The 12,531-nt window shown below is 39.7% G+C and overlaps 1 protein-coding gene across 1 annotated transcript; it reads left to right on the top strand.

Moving 5' to 3' along the window:
- Positions 1 to 7,309: 7,309 nt before the first annotated feature.
- Positions 7,310 to 8,858, top strand: LOC135713418 (zinc finger protein 271-like). Its single transcript, XM_065236531.1, has 3 exons — positions 7,310 to 7,556; positions 7,626 to 8,505; positions 8,565 to 8,858. The coding sequence occupies exons 1-3, from the start codon at positions 7,422 to 7,424 to the stop codon at positions 8,717 to 8,719; spliced, it is 1,170 nt and encodes a 389-aa protein (XP_065092603.1). The 5' UTR covers positions 7,310 to 7,421; the 3' UTR covers positions 8,720 to 8,858.
- Positions 8,859 to 12,531: the final 3,673 nt, after the last annotated feature.

Below are 12,531 nucleotides of genomic sequence, written 5' to 3'. Positions count from 1 at the left end.
GTTTTAATTGCTGGGCTTTGGCTAGGAAACGGTGACCCAGATTTAGACGTATTCTTGAAGCCTTACGGTGATTTATTAAAGAACATCTACGAACAAGGGTTACGTGTTGGTTCTCATGTAATTGAAACAGTTCAGGTGGTTGCATGTTGCGTTGATACAAAAGCTAGATGCAAAATCCAAAATTTCAAGCAATTCAATGGATACGAAGGTTGCAGCTTTTGTTTACATCCGGGGATGTTTCTGGAAGACAGATTAGATACGGATGCAAAACGAATGTACCGCTAAGAAACGCTGAGGATACACTACGAGCAATGGCAATCAGCAGTAGTACGGGAATTCCAGTAAATGGTGTAAAAGGCGTTTCACCTCTTATTAGAATACCGGATTTTGATGTGGTACGGAACTGCCCTGTAGACTACATGCACGGTATTTTGCTTGGAGTTTGTCGTCAAATGTGCAGAACATGGTTTGAATGTCCGAGCATTCCTAGCTATATCAAGAACAAATTGAACTATATAGATGAAATGCTGGAATCAATCAATCCGTTCACAGAGGCTTCCAGGAGTGCCAGGAAAATAAGCGATCGGAATAATTGAAAGGTCAATGAATGGTTGAATTGGTGTATTCACTACAGCCCCATCTGTTTATTTTTTACTTTACCTGCAGAATATTATAAACATCATATGTTACTAGTGTCTTCGGTCACTGATCTACTACAGGGAAACATATCTGCTGCAGTTTTCTCTAAATGTGATAAACGTCTTCGTAAATTCGTGAGAAAGTTTGAGGAATTATATGGTATTAACGAGATGACTTACAATGTTCACCTATTATTACACTTAGTGGATTGCGCCAGGGACTACGGCCCATTATGGGCTTTTTCGTTATTCGTTTTTGAAGATATTAATGGCCTACTAAAAAAGTTTGTTAAAGGTCCCAAGGAGCCAATCATACAAATTGCTAATCGGTGTGTTATGGCACACAGTAGATTTAATACTAATGTACAATTTTACAACCTAAAGTTTTGGATTTTTATCAAAGCCTGAATTCATTTCAATCATTAGGAACCAAAACAGAAGATGAATAATTTGATTTACCCGACACAATTATCAATAAATACAGTAATAATAGACATTTTGAGGTGATCCGTCGTTTAAGATATAATCATTTTCTATATAAAGCAGTAACAGTGAGGACCTCAGACATTAAGCACCACAGAAAACTCCATAATAATTATTATTTTTCTGCTAAAGATTATGAGGGCCTAATTTACGGTGAAATACAGCAGGTTATTTCAGATGATAGTGGCATCTATTTTGTTTTTAAAGCTATAGAAATTGAAAAATTGAACGTATGTGTTTATAGAGCCACTATAGCCGACGATTGTTTGTACATGATTAAAGTTGACGATACAGTTTCAAAGCACATCAAGATTACATATAATAATGAATTTTACTTAAGTAAGCTAGAGTACATTCTTCATGTAGATTAAAAAGTTGGAATAAAAACGTAAGCCATTGACGAAATAAATAGTATTTTTATCAGCAGCTTAAACTGAATTACCCATGAAGCGAGACAACTTTCATGTTTTTTTTAGCGTTTTCGGACATATAAAACATATATAATTGTCTTTCTTCATTGAAAATGCACAACAGATAATTTAAAACAAAAATCTTACCAAACTACTCGCTATTCAAGTATTAACCTTACCATCACTATAAAATCCAATTATCTTATTCAGATCATCATAGTTTTCGTACGCGAAAGCATACTTTTTAGAAACATAACTCAAACATATTCTTTATTGTTATCATACCCCTAGTATTATTTAAAAGTTTTATTGTCTTCACAAAATCCAATACAGAAATCGTTGTATTCTAAAACAATGATTACTCATATGGCAACTACATGACACATCGGAAACCTATAATACTACTTATTCTGCTTATGGTATTTGATTATGCGGGAGGACTTTCTGAAGAAACCAAAGGCAGGAAAGGGATCAACCATCAGGATGGAGTACTGTTTATGGATTACTATTTCAAGGATAAAATAGGGGAAGTGAGGATGCCGTATAAGCCGACAGAGTCATACTTGGAAGGATATGAAATGGCACTAAAAGATGAAGAAATTTTGACTGCCCTCAAAAGTCGAAACGGAAATTCCACGCCCGGGGAAAATGGAATTTCATATGCCATCCTGAAACAGCTTGATATGGGAATGCTACTGAAGGTCTGCGAGATGCTGAGTAGGGTGTTCGTGTCGGCGGAGATTCCGGAACGATGGAGAACAACAATAATTCAGCAAATACCGAAAAAAGGAGCAGATCTAAGTCTACCTAACTCCAGGAGGCCGATAGCACTAATGAACGTGGAAATCAAACTGATAAATGCGGTGGTTAAAAATCGGTTGGCGGAGATTGCGGAAATTAGGCAGCTTATTCCCAAACTATCCTTCGGTTTTCGAGCACAAGTCTGCGCAATTACTTGTGTAAACTATGTGGTTAACACAGTAAAAGAATCGCAAGAACTAGGGAAGGTAGTGCTGGTAGCCTTTATAGATGTTAAAATGGCCTACGATTCGGTTAATACTAACAAACTGTTGAGTACTTTATCTGCTATGGGGGTTCCTCAAAAACTTGTTTCATGGATCTATATCTATCTAAAACACCGGAAGCTAATACTCCGTACCGATGAAGGAAACGTTGAAGTGAAGGTCAGCGAAGGATTACCACAGGGGTGCCCACTCTCTCCTATCCTATTCAACCTTTACACTGCTGGATTACATAGTAATTCGGAAGATGACTGTGAGCTCGTGCAATTTGCAGACGACTTCGCTGTTGTGGCTATGGGAGAAAATCTGGATGAAGCAGAATCCAAACTATGCTGTTTTCTTGATGGTTTCTATGACCAACTGCATGCGCTAAACCTAAAAGTCAGCGCGGAAAAATCAGCAGTTATCCCCTTCACAAAAAAAAAATACCGAACATCTGAGAATAAAGGTGAAAAATGCGAAAATCGAGGTAGTAAACACGCATAAGTATCTAGGATACACACTGGATAGAATGTTGTGTCATAGGAAACACATAGATAACATTAAAGAAAACGCAAGTAAAAAGATAGGGCTGATGAAACTAATTTCCAAAAAGACATCTGACGCAAACCCCAAAATATTGCTGAGGATCGGAAATGCTCTCATAAGGAGTCGACTGGAGTATGGAGCCATAGTTTATGGGAATGCGGCAAAGACTAACTTGGATAAAATCCAAAAGGTCCAAAACAAGTACATTAGAGCAGCAATGGGATACCTACGGAGCACGCCGGTTCATGTCATGCTAGCAGATTCAGGACAGCTACCGATGAACCAAAGGATTGAGATGCTGACGAAAAATGAAGTAATTCGAACAACCTTCTACGCTACGCCATTAATCAAATTCATCAGCAGCTCATTGCCAAGGGAAGTACCAAATGGCTCCTACCTTTAAGAAATTGCAGAAAAACACGTGGATATTGTCTACCAAGTCCATCCACGGGATAAGGAGATCCCGTTGCACAAACGTATGAGGTTTTTCCACACAACAGACCTGAGAGATGTGGTAGTACCCAAGTTAGGCAAAAATTTGCCCAAAAAAGAGAACTGCCATAGCGCAATTTTGAGGCAACTCTTCCAAGAGACCATATGCAATAACTATCAACAACATAGCCTGATATTCACGGATGGATCCAAAAGATCGTGTGGAACTGCCATAGCAGTCTACGACCACCAAGATAAGGAAACCTTCACGGACAGCATCAATACGAGCTACTCCATAACAAATGCAGAGCTAATGGCCATCCTACGGGCTGTTGAAATGGCTAAAAGGAAAAAATACGCCAAAACAGTAATATTGACTGATTCTAGGAGTGCTTGCGAAACTCTCCTGAATGAAAAAACGGTAAATGAAAATTTTATAGCATGGGAAATTTTCAAAGAAATCCAAAATCGAGGAAGGATGCAGATCAAAATTCAGTGGATTCCCAGTCATGCAGGCATTGACGGGAACGAAATCGTGGATCAAGCTGCGGTTAGAAAAACAACAGATCAACAATCAGATTTCAATGGCATCACCATGGGAGATGCCATAAATTTGAGCAAGAAAGAAGTCTGGAGCGATTGGACAGAGCAGTATAAAAGAACATCAACGTCGAAAGGAAGATGGCACTTCAGGATAGCGGAAACCCCATACCAAAGAATATGGTCGAATAATCTAAGGCTAACAGCGCTGCAGATTAGAATGTTAAGCAGAATCAGAAGCGGCCACACACTGACGAAAGATAGGAGAGCTAAATCACAAACGAAGTGACAGACGGAGCACGCTAAGAAAAAAGTATGCATTAATGTTTAAATTTTAAACAGTTTCGAGAAAACCCGCACATATTCATAAAATGAATAAACGCTGTTTACTCATCGGATGAATAAACGCGTTTTTCTCGAAAGTGATTAAATTTTAATCATTAATGAATAAAGACGTTTTTCTCAAAAGTGGTTAAATTTTACACCGAAAGGATTTTAAATGGTTGTTTTCTCATATTTTCAAAATAATTTATTAAAAAAGCAATAAAATAAAAAAACCAATAAAAAGTTATGTGTATTTCTTGATGAATAAACACAGTTATCAGGTGCACAATTATTATTAAAATCTGATGATCGTGGGCATACATGATCGTGGGCCACACATGATTTCCATTGGCCGGAACTATTTGCGCCACGACGTTCTGCAGTATATCGATGAAATGGATCATGCTCTGTATCACAGATGATCCCGCAGTCAGCCAAACCCGCGGTGGGTGTAGACGAAGTCTTGTTGATTGTATCGGTCGGTGCTCCGCCAGTGGTCCATCCGCGATGATACCTTGCCATGCCGATGATGTTGTAAAACCATTTCAGCCTGCTGGAAGGAGGACGATTTAGTCTGATTCAGTCTATAAGCGAAGCATTGTGGTGTTAATACCTGGGGGGGGGGACGTGCTGTCAAATCAGCCTACTGATCATTCTTGTATGAAACTGGCTCCAAACGTAAACAATCGCTGTAGGTTTCTTATGGCTTGTTTACGTTTGGAACCAGTTATGCGAGGCATGCGAGGTAGGCGACGATTGTTCGTATTTGACAGCCACCTCCCCCCCTTGGTTAATACCATGGCAAGAAGAATATTTACAGTAGTACTTACTGCTTGGGAAAGACTGTAATGAACCGGAAATCATGTTGGGAAAGGTCATTTTAGTGATTGCTTTTCGGAAAAAAAAAAAAACTTCATTTTCGGTCCGCCACTCGATTGCGAAGGAAGTAGCAATTCCTGATTCCCACGTCTTCTGGTAGTTCTCACCGAACTCTGGAAATGAAAAGAGATAGATAAATTACTATTAAATTGTATCTATTATACTATAAACAATATATCTACCTGCGAAAAAGTTGATAAATGATGGCTGCCGCGTTTTCTAAAAATGATTGTTGTCAAGTTTTTTTTCAGCCAATAGTGAATAAAATTTAAACACTTCTGTTGAAAAATGGTTTTCTCTGGAAATGTCTAAATTGTATACACTTTTTTGCTATACATTTAAACCACTCTATGACAGCTCGAACAAGCTCCCAAAAGTGGTTGAAAAATATTCATTAATGCATAGACTCGTTTTTCCGTGAGCGGCTCGAAAACTTTGGTGACTAACCTTCTATTGCAATTTTTCAGTGTACCACATGGCAACACCACTACTACCACAAACGAAGTGACAGACGACTTACTGGCGAAGAAATCCATTTAAATAATGTGGTTCACTGTAATAGAATTTTCTTGGAAGCTTGTGCCATCATCCACCAGATGGGTTAGTTTTTTTGTTTTGATTTGAACAAAGTTGATTTTGTGTACAATGATTCTTTGACAGTGTGCAAAGAGTGCGTATCATTTTGTCATTTTTTTTATGCATTTCAGTTTTGAGTAGAGTGAAAGAGATAGAACCAAAATATTCTAAAACATTTGGTGAAAATGCTAGTTCAATCCAATAGTAGTGTTGCCATGTGGTACAATCCAGTACACAGCAAAAAAAGTTGTTGAATATTACATCGAAACTGCTGCAACCAGGTCAATCCATCGGTTGTGTAATATCACATTGTACGATGTACATCGATTTTGCGAACAAAATTACATCCATTGATGTAATATTGTATCTGCTTTTTGCTATTACATCATTATTTCGTACATCAGCTTGAATTACGTTGATCGATATTGCATTTTTTTTTGCTGTGTAGTAGCACAAACGAAGTGACAGACAGAGCGGCTCGAAAACTTTGGTGACTAACCTGCTATTGCAATTTTTCAGTGTACCACATGGCAACACCGCTACTTTTGGATTGTACCACATGGCAACACTACTACTAGATTGAACTAGCATTTTCACCAAATGTACTAGAATGTTTTGGTTCTATCTCTTTCACTCTACTCAAAACTGAAATGCATAAAAAAATGACAAAATGATACGCACTCTTTGCACACTGTCAAAGAATCATTGTACACAAAATCAACTTTGTTCAAATCAAAACAAAAAAACTAACCCATCTGGTGGATGGTGGCACAAGCTTCCAAGAAAATTCTATTACAGTGAACCACATTATTTAAATGGATTTCTTCGCCAGTTAGTCGTCTGTCACTTCGTTTGTGCTACAAATCTACAACATAGAGGTAACTCTAAGACCACTGGGTCCCGAAGAAAATCATTATTATTTTTGGCTCACTCAGTACCAGAACAACGGTCCCAAGCAGCCCCAAGCTATTTCACTCACCCCTGCATGTTCTGCATGAATCCACACACCCCTGATGTTATCTGTCAAACTTTCATAGCGAATCAAAACAAACATAGTGTAGTAATAGAATTTCAACTAGAATAGGGTACGTTAATCGTTTGCTTGGGACCAATAGGCTACTAAAGTGGTGAGCCAATTTAAAATCGTTAGTTTCGTATTGATTGTTGTCTACAAGTTCATCCAAGAAGAGAAAATACAAATATAAACCAGACAACAACAGCTTCAAAAACCAGAAAACAAGACAACCAAAGAGGTGGCGAGATGGACCAACTGTGGTCTTAACTAAAGAGCCTAAATTTATAAAGAGGCGACATGTCAAAATTGGAGCAATCGATTGTCCGTCAAAGTCATAGGAAAAGTCATTCCAATCGAGCAGAAGACCTGTCAAATGGATAAGATGTCGTCTCTTTATAAATTCAGGCTCTTTAGTCTTAACCAGTCGAAAGACAAAAAAAAAAAAAAAAACAAGCGATAGTAACTGTTTATAATACATTTTTACGAGTTTCAATATAATTTCGTGTTTTAATTTTACATAAAATAATAAAACCGTATTTCTAATGCCTTACTGATCTGATACATCCATTGTAACATGGAAATCTTCAGTTTGTTAAGCTGCAGAATGTGCCTTGAAATTCCTAGCGACGGATCGTTGACGTTCTCAATATCCGACACTTTCAAAGGAAGGAATCTTGGCGATTTAATCGAACAGCTGTTTAACATTAAGGTATGTAGGTAATAGTAATCTACTCTTTCAAATTAAGTTGCTAACCATTGCAAAAAAACTATGAAACAGATTTCCAAAGACGATTTCTTGACAAATGTTTGTGTAAAATGTATGAATCGTATCAATACAGTCCGAACAATCTACCAGAAGTTTGTCCACAGTAATGAGAAATTGAAAGAACTTCTGGAAAAGTTCAATGAAGATTCGGAAGAAGTCGAAATACTGGTCATTGATGAAGTTCATCTACTGAATGAAGATGCCACGCAAAAGCAAGCCGACGTAGAAGTAGAGATTATACCTATCAAATCGGAAACGGAAGTCTCATCCACTAGTGTAGCGGAAGATTTCCAAGATGTGAAAAACGAGCATCAAATCGAAGTCGAATTCATCAACAGTCCGGAGGACATGGAAGAGGAATCGTTGGACAAGCCATCTTCTGCAGATGTAGTTGAAGAACCGTCGAATACAAAATTCAGTCCCAAAAAGTTCAAATCAGATATCCAGATTCCAAAACACAAATGTTATTTTTGTACAACAGTCTTTGAAACGGAACTGGCATTTACGGAACATCTACATTTGCATTTCGGGGAAGTGCCCTTGGTATGTAAAAAATGCAACAACTCGGTGATCAAAAGTGTTCATGACGAGGACGAACGCCCCCATAAGTGTCGAATATGTGAGTTGCGGTTTTTTACCCGGGAGAACAGCTTGACCCATGAGCGAAAAATACACCGGATGAAAGTAAAGATGCAACAAAATACCGATGGTTATGCTGAGAGACAGAAGAAAAAGTTCCAGTATAAAATTTGTGGATTGTCAGCTCTTAACAGTCAGAATCTTAAAAAACACGAATTAACACATGGTCCTCTACCTGTTCATACTTGTGAAGTTTGCAGCAAACAATTTACTGCTAGAAAAAATCTGATACGACATCTGACGATCCATACTGGTAAGCTTGAATCGTAAAGAGAGTCGTTCAATCAATTTGTAAAATGTATTCCTTTGTAGGCGAACTGCCATACAAATGCGAATTGTGTGATCGTGCTTTTCGACAAGCAGGTGACCTGAAGGACCATACCAGAAGCCATACGAAGGAAAAACCTTACATGTGCAATGTGTGTGGTGTTTCGGTTGCGAAACATTTCCATGCTACACGTTCATAGGAAGAAGTTCCATGCTTCCGCAACTTAAATCTACTGAGCCCCAGCATTCCATTGCGGTGAGAACCTGATATTTTCTTTCTTACAATACACACAAGAGTTCAAATTGGACCTGATTTGAATAGTGATTGTTCCATTCATATATGCCTAAGCGAATCCGAATGCCCTAAATGGTTCGTTTACATGTTTGTAATTGTAACACAACACATGAAGTGATGAATGACATATTATATCAATTAATGAATTCAAATAATTACCAATTAACAAAATTTAATTCAATCTAAAGTGCTTGAAATGGTAAAAGATGCTCAATAGCACAAAAAAGCAACCCTGATGCACTGGGCCGTGAAAGGGGATAGCAAAGTAAACTATTTTTTTGTGGTGTGCTTCTATTGTGACATACCCATATGTATTTTCGTGGTGCGACATAGTGGAAACGTGAGAGCGTAATTGGAACATTTATCCTATACAATATACAATTTAAAATTAACTTAGACACTAACTTCAAATTGAAGCATTTTAGTAGACATTCCGTCTCGCACGCTGAGCCGATCAAGTCGCATCGGTCTCGTTGTACGACACTATCATTTAGTTTTGAGTTTTTCCCCACGCGAGGGTTTTTTCTCGCCAAAGTTAATTGGCATAGTGTTTAGACGACTAGTGCGCGAGTGAGGAAGCCGTTAATGATATGCCGAGTGCTTTCATTACGGTCCAGCTTTAACCCAGCATCATCGCAACATCATCAGCAAAATCATCACCACTATCGGTACATCACCCCACCGATAGCAACAACGAAAGAGCGTCATATTGCCTACCGAGTCGACCGAGGCACACCAGCATCGAGGTTATTGACTCTGCAGCAGTTGGATCAAACAATTATATCTCTCCAGTCTGCTGCCGCCTCAGTGCGTTAGGTATAAATCGTGTCGTTTGTATTGTTCTCGCCAGTATAGCATCTTCCTTGTTTCCCTGGTCCAATATTAGATTGGTGTTTAATTAGGGTGATCCAAAAATCCAATTTTTTTTTTCGCTTGATTTTTTTTTTTCTTGATTTTTTTTTATTATTATTTTTGTATTACTTAGGGTGATCCAAAACTCTGTAAATAGTATATAATCATTATTTTTTTTTTATTTATTTTTTTTTTTTTTTTGATTTTTTTTTTCTTTGCATGTATTACTCGTTAGTAGAGTGAAACTATATATATATATATTTTTTTTTTTTTAATATTATTTGAAATTACTGCAATTATTTGTAATTTTTTTTACAAAAAACACCATTGTGGCGATATTTAACCGCAATGGATGAAAATGATAAAGGCGGGGGATGGTCGCTTTCCATCTCAGACGACGAAACTCTTAATTCCACCTCACACGAAAGTCTCGAGGAAGTTGTGGAAATGGAAACCCTTGACGTTCCAGTTGACTCGCTCTCCAGCAAAAATACTGGAGCATATCCCAAGAAAAGGTATCGCCCACAACCCTCTCCCCCACCATCTCCTCCTCGTCCACCTGCACCCCCCACACCATTGCCCCCAAAAACCTCTGCGCTCCCCCGCCTAACGGCTTACCCAGAAGCCTCGAAAGGCCCATGGGTTGTTTTTTTCCGGCCCAAACAAAAACCTTTGAACATTCCGAGGATCTCTAAGGATCTAACAACACATTTTTCGGCCGTTACCGATATTTTCAAGGTAACACCAATAAAGCTGCGCGTTACCGTTGATGACCGGAAGCAGGCTAACCAAATTGTTGCGTGCGAGCTTTTTTCATTGGAATACCGAGTCTACATACCCAGTAGTGAGGTAGAAATTGAAGGAGTGGTCACCGAAGCGAGTTTGACTAGTGATGATTTCTTGGGTCCCGATTCCTTCGGAATCTTTAAAAACCGTGCTCTGCCGAAGGTGAAGATATTGGACTGCCTTCAAATGCAGTCAGTATCCGTAGTAGGCTCCAAAAAAACTTATTCCTTGTCAAACTCGTTTCGTGTGACGTTTTCGGGTTCAGCGTTACCTCACTACGTCGCTATTGGCAAGGTTCGGCTGCCTGTACGCCTGTTTGTACCTCGGGTAATGAACTGCTCGAAATGTAAACAACTTGGTCATACATCGGACTACTGCTCGAACAAACCACGCTGCGATCAGTGTGGCGAGCAACATCAAGAGGGCCCTTGCGGTGCTCCACCAAAATGCGTGTACTGCAAGGAGAGCCTGCATACCCTGACTAACTGCCCGAGGTATAAACAGCAGGGAGAAAAACTTAAGCGGTCTCTGCAAGCTCGCTCCAAGAGAACACTAGCAGAACTCTTGAAGAATACCGCTTCATCTTCTCAGACCACACCAAAAAACAGTAACACGTTCTCCATTTTGCCAGTTGATGATCTAGACTCTGACTCAGAGGGCGGTGAGGGTAGTCCGTTTGTCTTTAAAGGCAATACGAGAAAACGAGCAAAACAACACACCACCGAAAAGCCTCGTAAGGCCACTCGTACGGACCACCCTTCCACCTTGGAAAATTCAAGAGGTAACGGAAATACACCGAAACCCATTCCACCGGGTTTTAAACCTTGTAATTATGACAAGAACTTTCCGTCACTTCCAGGATCATCTAAAACCCCAGATGTCCCAGTTTTTCGGCCAGAAAAGCAGCTGAATAATCAGCAAGAACATGCCCCCATGTTCACGTTTTCTGGTATTGTGGATAGCTTCTTCAGTATATTCAATGTCTCTGACTCAACGAGGAGCATTATTAATTTAGTGCTGCCAATGGTGAAAACTCTTTTGAAGCAACTAGCTTCTAGGTGGTCCTTCCTTGCATCGATCATATCTTTCGATGGATAATTCTCCGAATGAGGTCGGGGATATGATCTCTGTTCTTCAGTGGAACTGTAGAAGTCTTATGCCAAAACTTGACACATTTAAATTTTTAGTTAACAACTCACTTTCTGATGCATTTGCCCTTTGTGAAACATGGCTCTCTTCAGACAACGATCTTGCTTTCCACGATTTCAACATTATTCGCCTTGACCGCGCAGATTCGTATGGAGGGGTGCTTCTGGGGATCAACAAGCTCCATTCCTTCTACAGAATCGATCTGCCTTCGGTGACAGGCATTGAAGTTGTTGCATGTCAGGTTAATATTCGAGGTAAATGCCTCAGTATTGCCTCAGTATATCTTCCACCGCGAACTGCGATTTCTCGTCAAAGTTTCTCGGATATCTGCACGGCTATGCCGGAGCCACGGTTGATCTTGGGAGATTTTAACTCTCACGGTACAGGCTGGGGGGAACTGTACGACGACAACCGCTCAACCTTGATATACGACATGTGCGACTTCTTCAAAATGACAATTCTGAACACCGGGGAAGCAACACGAGTAGCCAAACCTCCAGCAAAAATAAGCAGATTAGACCTCTCACTTTGTTCGAGTTCACTATCGTTGGATTGCTCGTGGAAAGTAATTCAAGATCCCTACGGTAGTGACCATTTGCCAATCAAAATTTCTATTACCAATGGTTCATCTTCTACTCGTTCGGTCGACATCGCGTACGATCTTACAAAAAACATTGACTGGCGAAAATTCGCGACCGCGGTTCTTGATGCCAGCCAATCGGTTGACGTACTTCCTCCGCTGGACGAGTACTCCTTTCTCGCGCGTCTTATCATCGATTCTGCGCTGCGAGCACAGACGAAACGTGTTCCGGGTATTTCCGTCCGCAAGCGACCTCCCACCCCGTGGTGGGATAAGGATTGCACCGACGCGAACAGCGAGAAGTCCGCCGCGTTTAAACGGTTCCGCAAACACGGCAAGGTTGGGGATTT

The sequence above is a fragment of the Ochlerotatus camptorhynchus genome, unplaced genomic scaffold (genome assembly GCF_037179485.1).
Source record: "Ochlerotatus camptorhynchus isolate MF236.1 unplaced genomic scaffold, CSIRO-AGI_Acam_v1.1 ptg000554l, whole genome shotgun sequence".
Lineage (NCBI taxonomy): Eukaryota > Metazoa > Arthropoda > Insecta > Diptera > Culicidae > Ochlerotatus > Ochlerotatus camptorhynchus.
This window is presented reverse-complemented; position numbering and strand designations above follow the sequence as displayed.